Source organism: Cygnus olor, chromosome Z (genome assembly GCF_009769625.2).
Source record: "Cygnus olor isolate bCygOlo1 chromosome Z, bCygOlo1.pri.v2, whole genome shotgun sequence".
In the NCBI taxonomy this organism is placed as follows: domain Eukaryota; kingdom Metazoa; phylum Chordata; class Aves; order Anseriformes; family Anatidae; genus Cygnus; species Cygnus olor.
Genome location: NC_049198.1, coordinates 61,229,625 through 61,251,120, shown reverse-complemented (window position 1 = coordinate 61,251,120; position 21,496 = coordinate 61,229,625). Strand labels below are relative to the sequence as shown.

General features: G+C 38.9%; 1 protein-coding gene across 3 annotated transcripts in view; it reads right to left on the bottom strand.

The window, feature by feature from the left end:
* Positions 1-21,496, bottom strand: part of ZNF608 (zinc finger protein 608) — a 98,508-nt gene that overhangs the window by 48,480 nt on the left and 28,532 nt on the right. For all 3 annotated transcript variants that reach the window (XM_040541147.1, XM_040541148.1, XM_040541149.1), the window contains exon 2: positions 14,665-14,920. In XM_040541147.1, the coding sequence (XP_040397081.1) occupies positions 14,665-14,920 (256 nt within the window). The remainder of the gene's footprint in view (positions 1-14,664; positions 14,921-21,496) is intronic.

Sequence of the window (21,496 nt, the reverse complement as noted above, 5' to 3'; positions counted from 1 at the left end):
TGTTGATGCTGTATCACCAATCGGGAGGTCACTCTGGAGATTGCTCAGATGCCTCCTTCCCTTACACAAACTGAATTGTTGGATTTTGAACATAGTGACATTCCTGTTTGTTTCTCTCACCCAGGCCCGCAGCTTCTTGTTTAACGTTTAGCACGAAGACCTTTTAATCCTGAACACTGCTTAGCCATTTCAGCGGTATTATATCTGAGGGTATTTTGTTTTCTTTCTTTTGTTTTTCAGTAGAATGAGAACCAAGTCACCAAACACAGGAAATAAAATCATGTCTTAACTTGCTCTTCAGAGCTCTTCAGGATCAGTTTGCTTACTTCAATGATAGTGATATAGCAATACACTCAGTGGTGAAAATATCTGAGCCTTTCCTGGATAACAAGGACAGCAGCTTTCATGTTTCTTCATCGCACAGACAGCTAAAGGTAATGGACCTTACCAGAGAGAGGAATCAAAGTCCAATTCAGCACAGAGTGAATGGGAATTAAAGCAAAATGCTGGCTCTGTCTTCTAAAACCACCACAGGGCCATAACACTTTCTATACCAGAAAGCATTGAAGATTACAGATGAAAGTATTCACTGAAGATTACTGCTCTGCAAGAACTGTCTCCCTGGATATCAGTTTTGTGGTCAAGATTTTCTCTCCAGAGAGTACAGTATTGAAATGAAAGTGTTCAGGCAAATAACATAACAAATCCCCTAGTTTATGCCTCCACAGTCCACACTATTCAGAAACATTCACCTGTCAATGAAGAACTACTCCAGATTTAAAAGTCCCCAGTAAAGAAGACAATGATTGTTACAGCAGCAAAATGATTCATTATGGAACATGCGTTGCTCCCATAGCATGTGTCTTCCCAAAAGTTACCAACTCGTGCCACTACTAACTGGCTTCCAAATTTGCAATTAAACTTTGTCATCCCCCAAATCACCTCCTCCATTAGAAGACTGGAACTGAAAATCCCAAACCCAGTAAAGTTAAACTGCTCACAGTCAAACTGAGGATAGAGCCAATTACCATTTAAATAACAACATGAAACTCTTTGAAGAAAAGGGCTTTTGATCTCCAAGTTTCAAATGCTGAACAGTTTGAATCTGAGTTCTTTAAATTTCCAGGGAAAAAGTGAAAAAAAAAAAAGGGACTCTGACCCAGTCTGTCATTCATGTACTTAAATCCCTAACATTTTTCACTGTTAAATGTAGCTGTCTTGGCATGTAATTAGTGGCAATATCATCATCAATATCATGGTTATTAAATGCTTAAGTAACTTTTCTTCCAGGTCATTCTAGTGTGAGGGAACAGGGAGTAGCAAAAAGTGAAAGGAAGACAGGCCAAGAGTGAAATGCAGGTTGTATTTTACATCTTTCTCCTTATGGAATGATAAATTTCAAATTTCCAAATATTCATCAAATCACACTTTGCTGTTAATACATATTTTGCAAATTTGAATGCCTTGTTAATTTCAAATTCAAAATAGTGTAAGGTCAAATGGCATTAAAAATCTCATTTGGGCAGAACGACGAATGCTGTTCCTTTTGAGTGGCAGAGTCAAACAAAATTGTATTGAACTGCAGTTCAAATTTCTGTCATTTTTTAATGCTTGCTCTGGAGAGCTCGGAAGGAATGATGCTTTAAAAAGTGCTTTAGCCTTTGACAGCCTATGGAGTTTGCTGATGTCACACTTCCTAATTGACACAACACAGGGTCTGCACAGCACATTGCTATAACATTTGTTTTACAAGTGCACATTTCACAGGAAACCAACGATTAATTTCCCAAAGACTTACGGGCATACATTTCCAAAAAGGGAAAAAATAAAACTGTTACATATCCACACAAATCAAAATTCACAGAATCATGGCAGCTAGCCAGAGAAACTACTCCAGGTCTGCTCTCCCATCTGCTTGGTCTGTTAACTATCAGAGAATAAAATCAAATTGCTCCTTCTGCAACTAATTCTGAGAACTCCTTAAAAAAAAAATTCCATGATGCAACTTCAGTAATGCAGAATGCCTTACAATGGTCAATAAATGCCCTAGCACAGCGCGATGTAGACAAAACAGCTCAGAAATAAATTCGCTCCCCAACCATGGAAAAGGTGCTGCAGCAAGCTGTCATCGCTGATAACAAAAAGACCTCTCTTGATCCCTGCAGCAGACTGAGCCCTCCAGCAGATGAGCTCAGCCAAGTCTCGATGTAGTGGGAGACGTCACCTGCTCTTGCATATCTGCCCCAACCCTTTGCTTGAGGCTACAGCCCTTGGAGCAGGAAGGGTAGAAACAAATGCATGCCAGATCCTTGGTCACTTCCAATCACATTATTAAAGTAAAATGAAACTGGCACTGGCTTATGCAGGTTTGTGAACTTGCTGGCACTGGGAAGCATACGCAATCCCTGATGTTGCTTCTCCTAAATGGGAGGTAACCTACACAGATCAACAGGCTGAGCAACTGAGGCTGATAATACCTTCAGCTATTTGTCTGCTGTAGCCATGACAAGTAATTCTCAGTTTATTGCAGTGTACCCTGTCAAAATTATTATTTTTTCTTTTAATCTATAAATTAAAAGCCCATAGACTTGCATAGCTTTTCTATGTCTACCATTGCAATGGTTTACAGTAATTAATATACTACAGGTTTCTACTTCACAGATTAAAAAATAATTTGACTAGGAACACTTTCAACAGCTGCCCATAAATCAGCCTGCTCTGCTTGTAAAGTTCAACTCAAGAGTTATTGTGTCTATTGTGCATCTTAAGGTTCAAAGAAAGATTATTCATGCATTCATTCATAGCCAAGAATGTATCCCAGCAATGAAATCTACCCTTCAAAGCTGACCCAAGCTTAACCACCAGGCTGACTAAATAATTTAATTGCACAATGATACGCTATATCCCTTTTCTGAAGATTGTGTTTTTGGTGAATCAAGCTAGGTTTACACCAGTGGTATGTTAATGGCACAAATTCGAAAAGTGTAAGCAGCTGCTGTCCACAAACATTGCCAAAATGAATAATAGGAATGCAAACAAATCTCCTGGTATACAGTTAGGTTTTTTAAAGTATTTAAAAATTGTAGGGTTACAAAATTGCTTCTGTGGAAGAAAGAGGCAGAAAATAGATGAAAGCAAAGCTGTTATTTACAGACAGCCCCTAATAACTGAGTAACGTTGCCAGTATAGGAACATTAATTCTGTCACCTACTTTTCATACCCACCAATTTATTTTCCTTTCTATGTGGGGTTTCTGTGACTAGATGTAATCACAAAAAGAACAGTGAGTGTTCTTGTAACATACAAAAAAGTCAGAGGAGTCCCGGAGCAACTTTCAAGAGAAGCTGTCTGGTTCAGCTAATTCAGTAAACATTCCAGCCCTTCCTAGCTACAACAAGCCAATGCAGCTAGACTGAAGATTAAGCAGAAGGATAACAATTACATTGTGTGCTACTGTTAGCGATGCAAAGACTCTAAATCTCCTTGAAGCTGAAAGCAAATTAGCAGCTTTGCCTGCATCAAGCTGTCTGTCCAAATGGAGGTTGGTTTTCACAACAGTATTACTAACTGTGCCCCTTGAAGACAACTCTTTGGGGATACAAAAACATTTTCTCTAAGTTATTTCCTCTCAATTCCTTGTCTAGACCAACAGAACCATTTGTAACCTGGTCACCACCTACAGTCTTGAAGCAAAACCCCTGAGGAGTCCCTCTCCCTCTATATTTTTACTCATTTTGTAAGTAACTTGATTGGACAGAATCAAGATAAAAGCAAAGAAATTGACTTAGTCTTACAGTTCCTGTTTCATAAAAACGCACCACCACTTGGTAAATCTGAACTTCTACAGCGTCTCTGGTCAGCACGAAGCTGTACCTTACAATAACATGGAGGTTGAGGCCTCCAAAACTTCATGTTCTGGAGAAGGGAAAACTCAAAGAAACGGATCTGAACAACTTTTGACACACACAGACAAAGTCTAGGAGACTACTTTCAAGCAACCCATGAAGGTTTGTTATGGGAAGTTTGCAAAAGAACTATGCTGGAAGAAAATGTGTGTTGTTAAATGGGTGCCTCAGGCACACGCTGGATCAGCCCAAGTTGGAAGCACTGGGGAGATGTCTCTGCCTTGTACCAGCATTTGTGAGCACAACTTTGCTGCCTTCTTTTCCCTTGTCACTAAAATTATGTTTGAACATTTTCTGGACTAAAGCTGTTGCCAAAACAGGCTGACTAGCCAGTTTAATTAGAAACAAAATATGCCATTATGTTTCAAAAACCAAGGCCTTTCCCTCCCATTGTAAGCAACACTCCACTCTGGAGGAAATTGGGCTTAGCTGGGGTGTGCAAAAAATTGGCTGTGTTGAGAAAATTCAGAGAGTGGCTACTGTCAAAGAACTAAACTATATAGCCAATTAAGAGATCTGATGTGCTTATAAATACTGAATTCTTAATTTTTATAAGACTAACAAAAAGACTTTTTCTTTCCTTCACACACTAAAGGAAAAATGAAAGACTTTTCAAATCCATGTGAACCATGAACGAAATATTGTTTCCCTATTAAAGAATTCATATAAAAATAATTTTTTTTTTTAATTAAGTAACAAACAGTAGCTTCCACTGATTGACCTTCAGGTTTTACTATGGCTAACACAGGTCCCTAGCTGGGAACAGTTCCAACCTTGGATGATTTGTCCACCTTTCTCTTTTTTTTTTTTTTTAATTGCTCAAGTTTATAACCAGTGATGCTTCTTAATCTCCAACTGAATGAAATTAACTGATAGCTGGAGGTTCTTTTGATGAAACTGGTTTGGAGGCAGACAAACTTGTACTGGTTTCATAGCCACCAAGAGTGGCTTGAACAAAATTTCTGAAGAAGCAAAAATTAATTTCTTGCAAAACTTTTTCATTAATGACAAAACCTACAGAAACACTTTTCAGAACTTTAATAAAATTGTAGTGAATAACCTAAAAAGTGAACCTTTTTTAAAATCGGTAACACACATTAGAGCAAAATGTGTTACTGACTCCTCTACAAATTGACATCAGCTAATCTCTTCCCTAAGGAAAACTGCTCCCTTAGTGAAACCTGAGACTGTTCTTTCTACTTCTAAAATCTCCTAACTCCGGGGGGGCGGGGGGGGGGGCGGGTTGTCACACAGCCTCAGGCTTTAAAAGATCCACAAAAGCCAACTCTGTGTGAATACAAGGTTAAGAAGTATAGGTTCAGTCACTGTAGGGGAAAGTAAACAGGCAGTAGAACATAATTACTTGTTTCAACCTACTTAAATGCAGAAGTTTTAAAGTGAGTAGGGGCAAAAAAAAAAAAAAAAAAAACATCTCTAGAGTAACTGAAGATTGATCTGGAACTGCTTCCCCACAACACTCGTCCTCAGTGTTAAGAGCTGACATCTACCTACAATTAACTTCAGCTCCATTTTTTGGAGACCTCTATACCACTGGCTAAGTCACTGGAAAAAAAGCCAATAGGCTGTTCTAGGTGTTATGACTATACAGAAACAAACAAACAAAAAACCTCAGACAAAACAAAATCACTTAAGTATACTAAAATACCACATAAAGCAAAGCCCTAGGAAATTTCCCAAGGAAGCTTAACAATTGACATCTGTCAAAAAAATGTAGGGAAAAAAGAAGGCTTTTCTTAAATACCTCTTTAATTAATTTATTTTTTAACAATTGAATCCTTAGCCGGGGTAGTAAATTCAGGGTGTAACTAGTTCTATGACCTTTTTTTTTTTTTTCCCAGGTGCTATTTATTCCCTTAAATCTCACAGAGTTGGGGATATAAAATTGATGAATCTCAATTGTGATTTCCATTGCAACACTAGCTTTAATAAATCTAGAGCTAGTTTTTTAGTCTAAATCAAGAAAGCTGTTTCCCTTGAGCTTTTTTTCGATATTCTACTCTTTGTCTTCACACTCAACCTCTACCTTTCCTCTCTACCTGTCTCAGAATAAAAACAAACTGTAATCTTTTAGTAACCACGCAGGCCAAAGACCTCTTCACTGTTCAAAATTCTTAAAATGAGGTTTTTGTTCCATTTTTTGGATTGTCACCAAAAATTCCAGACTAGAGCTAGTTATTACCACACCATAACAATTGGAAAGAATTATGAATATACACTCGGGGTGACAAAATGTACATTTCCACTGATTCTAAAAAATGAAAAACTGCATGTTAGGCTACACACTGGTCTTGTGCATGCAAGCTAATCTCAATGCCAAAAGCATCTTTCTGCTACACAGTTTATATACGTATTTTAAGATATATCTTAAATCTTTTATTAAAGATTTAATTCTTTTATTAAACTGGTATTTATCTGAGTTAGTGAAAACATAGTCCTGTAACAGAGAGAATTCTCATTCACCACCCTCTACAGCATAAGCAATACATAGGAGCGTAGCAAAACTAGAAGACCACAGCTTGTCCGAACTAGTTAAACTATGTACAAAATTTGAGTGACTGTGAGAACATCTTTAAATAAGTGGTTTAATCCCTGAGCCACACCAGTTAAAGATATCATTTCAGTCATGCTTGTATTCCTCACTCCAGTGATATTTATTCAGTAAGAAAACACTTGCACGCATACACACTTTCTTCATTAGCAGTCAATCTCTCCCCCCTGCTATCCAGAAATCCAAACACCACATGTTGCAAGTATTTTGTACTGGAATGGTCTCATTTCTAAGCAATCTGCTGCTATTGAGATTTTGCTTTTGAGCAGTAAATGCTCAAAACTCTTGCTTTTCTTAAAGCAACTCCTTCAGTCTTCATAACCTCACTGCTTGAGCAGGCTCAGTTTCACATTCAAATAGCCCCAAGCAAATGTTTCCAACCTCAATTATCCTCCTTCCTTTTTCTATGCACCCTCCCTGCCCCCATATGCTTGTTTGTAAAAGGGATAGTTTTCTATGTATGTACAAGCAGAGCAGGGAGTCTTCCTCTGTAGCAGTCTGCCAAGACACAGCTTTTTATGTAAGCATTGTCTGGAATTTGGATGGTTTTGTGTTTTTTTTCATCCTCTGCCTGGGGTTATACCAAGATGGTTGCACCCAACCTCACTGAAGTGTAAAATGTGGCATTTACCAGCTCGCTGCAGACAAACTGGCTGTTACTAACCCGGATAAATAAGACACTTAGGATACTCTCGGTCAGTTACTGCAACTGAACTACGGCTGTGCTCTGCTTAGCATCACATCTCTATCCCTAAGCGCAGAGCAACAAGACGAGCACTGGGCAGTAAACAAATTACGCACCCCCCGAGCCTTAGAGATGCACAGTGTCTGTAAACAATGCTGTAGGACTAGCACTACTTAGAGCCTGCAGTGTGCGTATGTTCAAGGAGGAAAGCTGACATTTAGAAACCAAATTTAACATTTAACGTAACAGCCTATTTACATGTTTGCTGATCTGAAGCAATGGTGTAAGGAAGGAATGGAAGGGGCAATGAACTAGCTGAATTTCTCCACTGTGTTAAGAAAGCTGGAAATTCATAGTGGTTCTGTTTTCATCTCATCTTTTTCTCTTTTTTTTCTATTACAGAAATTCACTAACATGTGATGCATTCTATTACCTAAACAAATAGCCTTAAACTTAAATTACTGTTCAAATGAACAAGTAGTTGAGCATTTCTGAAAAAAGGAGTGTTCTGTAAAAGAATCAGAATTAAACTTGAGGTCAAAATATCTCCTTCTGACCTATAGCTCTGCCAGCAGGGAACATTCATAATCTATTTTGCATCTCTCCTTCACTGAGAAGGTTTATACTGACACCATTTATCTACTGTTTGCTGTGAACTAAGAGCCCACAAAGGTTTGGTTATCGTAGGCTGGCTGATTCATGGCAACTCATTAAAGTCACATCAACTCAGCTGTGTACACCTGGCTCATAAGAGCTGGTCCCAACGGCTTAAAAACACTTTAAGTAGCTTCTGTGGGTAACACAGGGGTTTGCCTCTAAAATTATTATTCGCTTCAATTATTTACGTTGAAAACACTATCAAACAGAGGAGAAGTAGCAGACTAATTGGGAAACTGAAGGGTGCACGTAACAGTTTGTTCAGCCAGAGAGTTCCCTTTTTGGTTGTCTCAGCATAAGCATTTTTGCTACAGACATGCCACAAGAATAAAGTATGTCAAAATGCAACTAATGCTATACTGGCTTAGTCCGAGCACTCCTTGCCTCCCAAAGAGGCCTGCACTACGTGCTGCAGACAAACACACGAGAAACACTGCAGAAGCCAGTTACATAACAACATCAGGATTCACATCCATTAACAAGCACTTACACTGTAAGGACAGGCACAATGGTGAGGTGATCAACCAACCACATGAAGTTTAACAAAGGCAAGTGCCGGGTCCTGCACCTGGGACAGGGCAACCCTGGCTATACGTACAGACTGGGCAATGAGTCACTGGGGAGCAGCCCCGCAGGGAGCGACCTGGGGGTTGTGGTTGACAGCAAGTTGAATGTGAGCCAGCAGTGTGCCCTGGCAGCCAGGAGGGCCAACCGTATCCTGGGATGCATCAAGCATGGCATTGCTCGTCAGTCGAGGGAAGCGATTGTGCCGCTCTACTCTGCGCTGGTGCAGCCTCACCTCCAGTACTGTGTGCAGTTCTGGGCACCACAGTACAAAAAGGACATTAAACTGTTGGAGTGTCCAGAGGAGGGCGACGAAGATGGTGAAGGGCCTAGAGGGGAAGACATATGAGGAGCGGCTGAGGTCACCGGGCCTGTTCAGCCTGGAGAAGAGGAGGCTGAGGAGGGACCTCATCTCGGTCTACAACTTCCCTGCGAAGGGGAGTGGAGAGGCAGGTGACCTATTCATTGTAAACACCAGTGATAGGACCCACGGGAATGGTGTTAAGTTGAGGCGCGGGAAGTTTAGGCTGGACATCAGGAAGAGGTTCTTCACCGAGAGGGTGGTCGCACACTGGAACAGGCTCCCCAGGGACATAGTCACTGCACCAACCCTGTCTGAATTTAAGAAGTGATTGGACTGTGCACTTAGTCACATGGTCTAAACTTTGGGCAGACCTGTGCGGTGCCAAGAGTTGGACTTGATGATCCTTATGGGTCCCTTCCAACTCGGGATATTCTATGATTCTATGATCAAGAAGGTCCCATAGACCCAACAAGCCTCAGCACACCTACTCCTAAATCCCTCTCACAGTCCAAGTCCTGTAAAATTAAACTCTTAAAAAACTTTTCTCAGACAGCCTCCGTTGTCTCTAGGACACAAAACATGACCTCCCAGATGTCTCTTGCAACATAGGTACAGTTTCCATAAAACACAACACTGTCTTTGCATTTCTCGTGTGCTATGAGTTTCTATGTGATGCACGCCAAGCGTCAGACTCCATGTACCTTACCTAATCCAGTGGGGCAGCAGAGCTCTACAAACAATTATATATTTCAGGCTTTGTTAAGTCCATTCATTTACTGGCTCTGGATCTCACAGACAAGAGAAAGAGGAACAGTAAAACGTAACATCTCTAAATATAAACACCTGTGCAGGCTTTTTGTGGTCACATATATTTTGATGATACTGGCTGGCACTCATACATGTCAGCTGATGGCTCTCCTAACAGCAGAAAAAAGCTGGGTTTAGCTTTTTTGGCTAGCTACATGAAGGGAACACCTATCTCCTCCATGAGCTGCTTCTCCCTAACACGGACAAAACCAAGCATGATGTTTGAACAGAGAACATCTTTGTGCTTCTCTCCCATAAAAATACCCACTGTCTTTCAGTTCTGTACTGAACATGGTGGTTAAGAATACCAAGCTGCTACTTCCTGTATTCAGCAAGTTAATGCTCAACATTACACATAAAGGGCAGAATACAAATGCACCCAGCTTGAAAGCTTATCCGTTTTTTCCAACTGTGTTGCATGGTTTAATAAATGACATTACCTCGCTCTATAATCCTTGCCTGAGCTCAAGACAACAGTCTTGATTAACCACATTTATCTGGATTTTTATGTATTCTCGTAAGGTTCTTTGATAAAACAGATTAGAAAAAAATCTAATTTCTGCATCTGTTTACTTATATATTTGACAGTGCTTTCGACATTACAGGTTTCATTGTTTCATCATGCCTTTGCATATGTGAAAGTAGGAAGATGTGGTTGTTAAACCACAAAATATTGCTAAGGGGAATCAGAGGCAGCCTGACTACTTTTCATTCTTCTAATGCTATTTCTATACTCACATACACACCCTTACTTATACACACATGTATGAACACATACATAACCAAAGACATTTAAAACAGACTGTGTTCTTTCAAAACAGCATTTTGCAAACCAACACCACCTAGTACGGCAAGGAGGAATTAACCTTAGTTCTGTGCAACAGGTATGTTTTCAAAACGACACCTATGCATCCTAGATGCAAACATGGCTGAGAAAACCACCCACAAGTATCAGCATGTCTCTGGGTTACCTAAGTATTCTCCTTTCTCCTTGAAATTTCTGTAAAATAGTGTCAGAACTGATGCTAGCATAGATCTGGAACACCGTAGAGGTGATGCCATCACATTTCTGAGATCCAATATAATTAAATTACAGCAAACTTCAGACTCCTGTTTCTGACACCCGCCAACTAGTCTTGAATTATAAAATCAACAAGCGAACACTTTAAAAAATCCAACACATTATTCCATTATTTATTACTGAAGAACAACAGCAAGTTTTACCCAAGCTGCACAAGAGGAAGAATGTCGATGCAGCAATGCGAGAACTTGAGCGCTGCGTGTTGACAGCTTGTTCTGCACACAAAGGCAGCAAGGTGACGGATGGCTGTCTCCTACACAGTTTTCAAGCAAACAAGACATCATCAGAACTAGTGCTTCTCACATCTAAAGGCTAACTCTATTAGTAGATGCTGAACCAAAAACAGGACATGACCCAGGGCAACTGCGTGTGAGAAAACAGAAAAGCGAGCTCTAAGCGATTTAGAAAGTTGGTTGGTGGTTTCCTTTTTTTCTGGGTCATTTTTATTTCCTCCAGGCAGTAAGAAACAATTGCTCTCTTCAAAACTGTTTTCCCAGCAGATAATTACACCATTTAGCAAGTACCTGATTCTAGATAAACCTTATTTCTCAGTATGGAAATACAGACATTTAGCAGTTGCTTCCCAGAAACAACCAAACAACAAAATACACCCCAGTAACACTACCAAGCTGCTTGTTATGATGGATTTTTACTGCTACTGGATGGTAGCTCCTGGTATCAAATGTCCACATCAGCTGCAAACTTTCAGGTTGATTTGCCCATAACCATTTCTCATTCCACTCTTATACGATAACCTCAACTAGTTCCTTCCATACAATTTCTTCTTCAACCATTTACACCACTTCAGATACATTTTCAAGTCATTTAAACAAGGATGTTACACTGAAGAAAATGCATGCAGGATACATATATCGAAATTAAACACTACACAACTGAATAATGCAACTGAGAAATGCTCACATGATAATGGCATTCTCAGGAAATTATATTAGTAACACCACAGCTGTGGTTAATTACAAAGCCTTGTAATAAAATGTGACAGAATTCACATGCCAGCTTCACCTATACACATCTTAAGACTGAAACACTCTGGGAAAAAGTCTGATTTATTATATCTGCCGATTAAATCAACTGAATAGGTTATCATGGAGTAAATGAAAAGAGCTCTAGTAACAACACTCTCTTTGATCAGCCATGATTTTGTCTGAAATCCAAGGGTGCTTCTTTTCCCCCCTTTGGAGCAATTTTCTTAAAAACACAAGTAATAAAACCAAACATCATCCTTCTTGTGACCCTGAAGAAACAATGCAACAGAACTTCAACGTTCCTAAAAGAAAACTGGTTACTTCAGATACTGAAAACCTTCAAAACATGCATTCTTGAGAAAATATCTTTTCCTCTAGAAAGCATGTGGCGGAATTAACAAAGAGTTCTATATAAACCATTGGATTTCACCTTCCTGTACTCACTCACTTTTTTTTTTTTTTTTTTTAAGTAACTGTTCACCACATCCTTTCTGTGTTTGCATTCCGAATGCTAGCTGCTGCAGCATACAATGTCTGCTCAGCAGCACATTTGGTTCACAGTTCCCATATGCAATAGCGGTTATGCAGACATCCTACAAGCCTATTCTAATCAGCTTACGACTCATCTTACAGAGTGGCTAAATCAGATACAAAACAATTCAAATATCTCAAAACACAAGCCAAGGTCAGAAATTTTCATACCTTAGCTTCTTGTTGTTGGTGGTAGTGGTATATTTTTTTTCCCTAAAACAGCCATTTGATTTATAGACAGCTAAATAGATGTCAGTCTGCATGAATGTTTTTATTAGGCTTTGGAAACCAGTGAAGAGAGTAAATATGAAAAAACATACGGGTATCACAAAAGAAATTCATATTTCAATTGGACATTATGAACAACAAGATGGTTTTGTATCTCACCAGCTACAATGATTTTGGTTAGAGTATTCTGGATCTACACCAACTTTAGATAAGGTCGTGTTCTGGCCTAATGAAAGTCAGAATCGTAACTGGAGAAAACGAGTATCTGATAATTATCCTTCTGTTAAAGGCAAATAGAAGATCCATCTGCACCCTGTTTTCTAAAATTTGGCAGAAATGGCTTTATGCAAGCTGCTACATAGTTGCTTTCATGAATGTGTCAGAAAATTTGAAAACAGCTAAATATATACATATATGTGTGCCCCAAATGTCAAAACCCAATTAAAATGCAAAACCGATCAAGAACTCATTTTTCATAATAGAGTCTTGATTGTGAACACTGGTTTGGAGGAAAAACAGAATACAAGTTATGATATTTTCTTCAGTTAAGCAGAGTCTGAAACAATACAAGACCATAGTACAAGCTGTACAACACAAAATCCTATCAATTATCTTCAGTCGCTAAATCTACACTCTAGCTACAGTTCTAGAGCATTTAAAATCCCACTGCATGTATCACTGTACTCACTCATAGATGTAGACTTGCCAAACAGTATTTTTAAAGCTGTGAAAACAGGCACATTCAAAACCATTACACTTAAACATGCCGTCATTGAACTCTGAGTTGTTTCAGAAAATTGTTTTAGACAAACCGGGAAAAGGTTAAGGGAGTTAATTTCTATTAAATAACAAGAGCTTTTAAACCAGTGGAGTGCTGAGAAACTGGTAAATGGAATGTCATCGTGACCAGAACACACTTTTTTTTTAAAAAACTTCATTTCTGGTGCCAAACCTTTAACAAGACAGGCTTCTTAAATTCAGTGGGGGTCAGAAGTTTAGTTTATTCAGCAAGAATAACACTATTAACAGCTACTGCTCTTTAATGTCACCACAGTTAACGCCCACACATTCCAGCTCCGGTTAATACAGGCCAGTCAAGGAAAACTAGAGTTGCTATGGGCAGTCATCTCTGCAGGGATATTTTAAAACAGAATTTATATTGTGCTTTAAAAACAATCTAAGAGGATCAATCTACCTTATGAATCTGCTGTAGACATATAGAGAGAAAGATGGATGGATGAAAGCATATACAAGCGAGTAAATCTGACTCTATTGATTTTTCACAGGACAGTGCAGAACACTTTGGTGAGGTCTTATGTATCACTGCAAAGGACCAAATGCCATTAAACGTATGTCTGCAGGATGTCAGGATTTATCACGAAGCAATGCACCGCTATATTCTTTCATTACATCCTTTAGTAAATAATCTTGTTCTCACTGTTGACGGTGGTAGACCACTAACAATTAAACGATCCTCAAAACAAATGTAAGAGTAATCAAAGGGAGACTCTCACGCAGCTATAACTGGAGAAATCCAGTACTGTCAAAACAAAAACCGCAGTAGTTTAGGGGATACATGCAGTATTTTTAGTATTAACAAGAGAATAATAATGAGCTTCTGAAAACCGAAATGGAAAAATCTGCATATCGCAGCATAATCCTCTTTCTACTTTGTTCTAAATCATAGCCAATCAACATTCAGAATTCCCCGAAGCTCTCCAGCACTCCTACTTGGCCAAATGCCTTCAAAGGGTATTAAAGAAATCAGTCTGGCTTAGATAGCACTTCTTCACCAGATGGAACATCTCTCTTAGAACAAGGATGTTTTCCTCTTAAACCACGTTTCAAACAACCAAAATGCAAATGATTATCACAGTATCAAACAGAATTTCTGAAGGGTCTCTGGGGCGTCCGTTATTATATAATGGCAGAATTTTTGATCGTAGTATCTGATATCCAAAATACTCAGCTTTCTAAGTTTTCCTCTGAAACATTCACATATCCACTCCTCTCATATTCACTCTCCTCATGATTTGCATTTAAACAGCATATTTATGCTATTCTGTTAGATTTTTATTCATATGCATTTCTCAATACAGAAATACAAAACAATTCTATTGTTTATTGGGGTTACATGGCAGGTCATTTGGAAAAAGATGACTGCTTAAAAAATAAAAACCTGTCGTTTGTTTTTAAAAGAAAAACCCACTAGCTTAGCTAGCAGCTGTGTCTGCCACTGTACATTATGATATCCCAATAGACAAGCAAGCCCCTGCACAGTACCCAGGCAGAATCTCCTCCTTGTTAATGTATCTAACAGACAAGCCTAATGGAAAAAACAATTTACCTTCTTCGGTTTCATGCCACACAATTCCTTCCAAGTTCACGCTGGTCCCAGGCTCACAGGGTCCAAGGCATTCGGGTTCTGTTACAACTCCAATCTCGCAAGTATTTACACCCACTGAACGAGTCCGTACCAAAAGCTGCTCGACTGGTGCTGCAATATTGGATGAAGATGGGGAAAAGTAGGAAGGCAGAATCTGAGGTGTGATACTGCTGGAAATCGGAGGTGGAGGTGCAGGCACTGTAAACAGGGGATCAACCTGAAAACAACAGACAAACTTACTATAACGATGCTGTGAGATTTAAAAAAAAAAAAAAAAAAAGCTAAAAACAAACAAAAGAAAATCCAGTTTGCTTGGACTGCATTTGCATATGCAGGGATTTGGAGTACCATTGGTAATTTCAGTTTTATGAATTTAATTTTGTCAACATCAGCCCAAATCCTGCACATGAAAAATTATGTACAAAAATATCTATCGTGCTAAACAAGGCAAATTGCTACGTTTCTACAAGACTATTCCCTGTTGTCACAGACAGCTAGTATAAAATAAACATTTTTGGGTTTTGTTTTGTTTTTAAGAAAAAAGGATTGAGGACACTTTTTTCTCGGTGCTGACAGAGACTGATTTGTGGATGGAAATTAATTTTGCAAACTGGCAACTTCATTTTCTATTTAAAGAAAAACATTTATAAAGACAGAACAAAGACACACAAATGACATTTTTTTCATCTGCATCATCTAGAAATTAGTACTTGGAACAATTCTAATACCCAAATGCCATCAAATATAATTTCTTGTCTTCCAGTCACTTAAAATGCATTAGGATCACCCACCTAACAGCTTACAGATAACATTTACGTCTTTCCACTTGAAATAACAGATGAGGACTTTTACAGAAATCTATCAAAACCACGTAATATCTAAGGGCTTCCAAAACGCATACATGGAAGAATACAATTTGCCAGACAATCAGCCTGTGCACAGAAAACTCATATACAGTCAATGCGTCTATATGGACTTCAGAAGTTATCTTTGCTGTATGACTTTCAATATACCCAGTAGTATATTTTCTGTACAAGGATCTGGCCTGAGTGTTCTTAGTATTTTACTATGGTCACAAGATCTTTTGAAACTGAAAAGATAAATGAGGATTGTACCCACTAAACTAGCTAAAACAATTAAATATAACTCCTAAAATTCATGTGTATTTGGCCCACTGGACCATAGACACCACACCCCAAAATCCTTCTTCAGTCCAACAATTCAGAAAGATAGCTTTCTAGCTACTTTCAAATTGATGATTAAATGTCTTTGAGTCTAGGTTGTTTTTAATTTTGGACCCCTGTAAGAAGGCTTAACAGGAAAGAGAAGATGACTCACTTCACATCGTCATCTAGGTCTCATTTAAATATATCTTAACATAGATCAAAGTTAATTCTGCATTGTCTTAAAGCCCAATTAGCAAACGGGAGGCAACAAGAAGAAAGTACTAAAGAGTATTACCCTTCTATCACATATATTTTGGATCACATATCAGATCACTCATCTCATGGACACTTTTGATAATGAGAAAATGAAATGGAAATCTAAAATGATAAAGGTAAATGGCCTTTGTAACAATTAATTCTTTTGCTTTAAGCATTATTCATAAAAACAGAGAGCCAACTTGTAATTGTGCATGCAGGTCCTGAGTGAGCTAAATATTAAACAAAAGCATTTAGTATGATCTTTGTATGATGAGCCTGGACTGTGATCTCGATTATACTAGAACCAGGGAGAAGACAGGAGAGACCTATAATCACATTCTTCCCTTATAACTTTTCTTCACTGGAGAGGAGGTAGGGGAGGAGGAGCTCTGCTAATTTAAGACTGTAATAGGACTTCATATAGGCCTTTGTATTTAGGAATAATTTTCAGGTTAGAGATAGAACAAAGCAAAGGGGAAAAAAAAATCAAAGCACAACATGAATACTAAAAGTATCCATTAGGTGTAAAAGCCTACTAATACCAACAAAACACTACCAAGCACAAACAGTTACTGTGGCACAAAGCAATGCAGTGGTGCAGCAGTATCTTCACTCTTTACGCCATGGTGCTTGCAAAGTCTAAGCACAAACACATATCCCTTGCAACACAGACATGAGTGCACACATGCAAATCAAGTACTAAATGGCCCCCAGGAGCAACAGTTCTCTCGTGCAATGTCTAGCAGTAATGGCCTGCTTGATGGTTTACGTGGTGTTTTGTAATGCTGTGCAAAATCTCCTAGTCCGCATGCAACATCATTCTTCCATAAAACACGCTCATCACAAGGACAGAGGAAAAAAAAAAAAGAAAATTTGCTATTATCAAATTAAACTAGCAAATGTTTTAAATGAATGCAGACTAAACAGGCAGATGTGTCTTCCATTTTCCAAGTCTTGTAATTGGTAAAAAGCAGCTAAAAAGAAAGCACGGATCTGAGAGCGTAGCCTACAAACTTCGTTACAAATATTTGTACTTGGCTCTGGCTTATTTAGAGCTGCTAATAGATGTCCATGTTTTCCACGAAAATGACTCCTATGGGACAAGGCCAAAGAGTGGCTTCTGCAGAGAAAGGGGCTGCTGCTGTGCTACATCCGAGCACTGAGCCTCTGGCTGAGAACTCAGTGGACATTAACTCTCCCTGAGGGTCGTGAGAGCTTCAACGAGTATGATGACCTTACTCATACCACAAAATACACAGAGCGTAAATATTGCTTCAGTTTTCCGTGTTTTAAAACGACCCCATCCTGTTTGATAACCGTAATGCCAGCAGAGCGGAGTGGAGGCTCTCAGTGATAGCTGTGGTGACACGGTTGTTGTCTTGAATCCTCCAAAGGGCACTGATGTGAGCTATTAGAGGCAAAGAGGGAGGCAGGAAGGCTGCCATCTCCAGTGGAAAACAGGCACATAAGACTAACATCTGGTGGTGGCAGACTGTCAAACTGAGGAAAGTTAATGTCAAGAATAGACGCTCTGCAGTTTCTCATTGTTATTTCTGCATGATTATTCCCAGGTGTTGGTGCGTACTGAGCAGTAGCCTTTCTGTTTATCACACAATCCAATATGAGAATGAAAAGCTAAATCTGAGGAGAGTTATTTACATAGATGCTCTCTTTATACACATAATCAAAGGGCTCCAGAAAAGACTGAAATATTCAAGCAATATTTTCTTCATTCACCTAATTCCAAGAGCTTTTGAGAGCTGATTAGTAACAAAGGTTACAAAGCTGGAGTGTTATTCATGGCAGCTTTCCACTGCCAAGTGTTTGATTGTATCGGAGAGCTATGGCTCTCGGTAGCAGAAAGCTCACAGAAAATGAAGAATGCCTGCCAAGCACTGTAGTCAGTGCTCCATGGAGTGCTCCTCTATCTGAACATGACAAAAAATATTTTGGTGGCAGCATGACATTAGCCTGTATGTGGAAAAGGGTCTGGATAAGAGAGGAAATGCCACTCTAGCTACTTTCTAATATGCAGACCTTCTAATAAACAGGGTTTTCCTTCACTTAACGGAGGCACTTTAGATGCTGTAATTAAGTTTTAATCATCAAAACTCATCTTTCCAATGCAGTGTAAGTTTCTAAAATCATGTTTGCAAATGGATATTTGAGTTCTTTGCAGACAATTTCCTGCTGACCTATGGGCAATGCCGAGCGCAGAGAAGGCAGCGCACAGATTTGAGGGGACTTCTTAGATGGGCAAGTGCTCAGCATCCTACTATTGTAATCAGCCATATCATACTCTGATTCCTTCAGGGGTGGAAGAATGTCAAGTTCTTCTGGGACAGACTCTCTCATGTACTCCCATGGGAAACCCACATGAATCAAAGAGCAGCAAAATCTCAGGAACATCTATGGTCATATGCGCCATGCCATTTATTTATCTGACCAGAAGCAAATTCACAGTATTACTCAAAGTAAACTCCCTTTTTACAGAGATTTAAGCAGATAACATTTGATCATACTACCACATGAATGTATTCTGTATCTATTCATATCTATGCCCCATCCCTGGAGGCGTTCACGGCCAGGCTGGATGCAGCTTTGGGCAGCCTGCTCTAGTGGTTAGCAACCCTGCCAGGACCAGGGGGGTTGAAACTAGATGATCTTTAAGGTCCTTTCCAACCCAGGCCATTCTATGATTTATTTCATTCGTTTCAACTTTGAAAACTTTCAGAGGGCATCTGTCTAAAGTGTGAAATGTTTCTGTCATAGTCAGAAAATGCAAACAAGAAAATAGCTGCCACACAGCCAGGCCATGTGATGTGAATCACTGAAGTGTGCAATCACATCTATAGCCATGAAAGTATGTGTAGTTTCGCCTCATTAATGAGGATACATCTTTGAAGATAAATTTTCATGAAGATAGAGTCTACCAGCATAAGACCAAACAGGGTTATACACCACTGCAGTGTTACCATATGACTCTGAAATGTACATGCCAAAAGCCATTCACTCCATCTACCAATATACAGACTGGAGAAAAGTCCAGGTTTAAGAAGCAGCTTTAAGGCTCAGGATAACCCCTTGCAAGAAATTATTGCCTTCTAAATTGAGTAACATTTACTACAGGCATTGCCGAGTGGGAATATCTGCAGCAGCAGAAACAATGCAAGAACCTATTCCAGACCTAATTTGGGGTATACCTAAAAAACAAAGCCTGACTCTTTGCAAAACTAAATCATTCCTTAAAAAAGACACCAATGTAAGATTGAAAGAAATGAGAAACCTCCAACCTTGAAACTGACACTGACAAGATCTTTAGAGTTATTATTACTTAATGTGTCCGAAATGAAAAGCAGGAAATACAGGAAATCATGCCTATATGAAAGTCTTGCTTCTCTCCAAATTGTTTTTCCTAGATTTCATGGTATAGGAGAGATTACCTTGTTTTTATATAAAGTATGCCTGCCCTACCTTAATGCTCTAAAGCAACCACGACCCTAGAAGACCTCATTCTAATCTCATTCACAACATCATAAATCAGAAGTAATTCTAACGAAATCAATGAAAACTACTTTGAAAGAAAACAAATGTGAGAGAATCTGACATGGACAAAATGTTAGTGTGCTCTGGAGTGTGTCTGCCCTTCTTGACATCTCATACAACCCTTGCCCCACAAGAACTTACATCTAAAACAAAGCTAGTCCTTCATATTCTACTCTGTTATCTTAGGCATATTTGTTACCCTGTAACAAAAATGACCTCCATAAAGAATATTGGTTTTATCTGAAAAATATCAATACTGATCTCAATTCAGTATTTCTTTCATTCAAACTCACTCAACAAGCCATGCAGAAGAATTTTGACTCTGTACTTAACAGAACTGATGTTTGTTGTTTTTTTTTTTTTTAAATAGCACTAAATTGTTCTCAGAAGTAATTATACCTCTGAAATACTGGTTAATAACAAAGATGTATTTATTAAAACACATATTTACTGACTAATACAGGCATTTTAGGAAAACAAGTTTTCTACATCAAATTATTGGGGAAAAAAGGTCAGTGCTGTTAAAGACATGTTTAGAATATAGGAAAGAAACATAAGACGCAGATGCAGAGATCTGTTACAAGCCCTACATTCAACATACAGGACAGTCAGAGGTAGTAAGGAAATTAGTTAATTTGGTCAACTTATTTGAGAATCACAGGAGCTTGAATATTAAGGAAGAATGAAGGAGATTCAGACTGCCTAAATTGCATCCAAATTTTAGACTTAAATTCTCAATTCAAGAATAATCCATAAAATGTGCTTTCCCAATATTGTAGTATATTGACAAGAAATCCAAGATGTAATTGTGTTGAACTGAGTAACACAAGTAGCATCTACATGGAGACTCTAAGTATTTCCTGTACCTAAAGTAAACTTCTCCATTTAACTCAACTGAAAGCTGGGGAAGCAAAAAAAAAAAGAAGAAAGAAAAAAAAAAAGCAAGTGAAAAGACACTGTAAGGGAAAATGGCCCTTTTTTCCCCGTACATTAGCACATTACTCACATCTGGAATAACTTCTGTATTCTGAATATGAAGCAAAAAAAATCCACTCAAAACTCTTATGCTATTTTCTGTAATGGGAAAAAAATACTGCTTGTATTCAAGTTTTTTCTATGCCACTCAATTAACTGCTAAACGAGCAAACACAGTCCTGCAAAGACAGTACCTTTTGATAGTTATGTACTCTTTGTGCATGCAGACCTCCAGACCTTCTCACTCAGGATAGGACTGTATCTTTGGCTGTTCCACCAATACTATACAGGTGATATTTTTTAGGACAGCACTAACATACAATGAAGAGCATGATGAGAACTGAAAGCTTTCAGTAGGGTTTAATGCAGAGACAATGGTGCTGAACACCAGGCACGGAAACCACCTTGTCCTCTCTTGTATCTCCTGTTCTAGCTCAGATGCTTGGGATTTCCCGGTGACATTCACCCGTTTTACTGTGGGAAAGATGAGCATTTGACAGTTGCCAGTGATATCCTTCTGCCAAGGGCTGCATCTGTGAAAAACTGTATGTCAATTCAAAGTTTGGCAGAGGCCTGGGAGGATGCCCAGATCACCACCTGCAATTTTCTAGTGAAGATATTTCTCCTCTTTCAGCCCAAGAAAACCATATTTATTGAGATAACTTTGCCCATAGGTCTCTAGAGCAGCCTTCTCCATTGAAAGTTGGTTTCTCCTACTCAGCAGCTCTGTCTGCACTTCCAGTCTTCAGTCACCACATAGCTGTTTTGCTAAGCCTTAACAGAGAATGAACAGCACTGAACCTCTCTCAAGATCCCTTATGCTGTCTGCAGAGACACACACTGTTCCA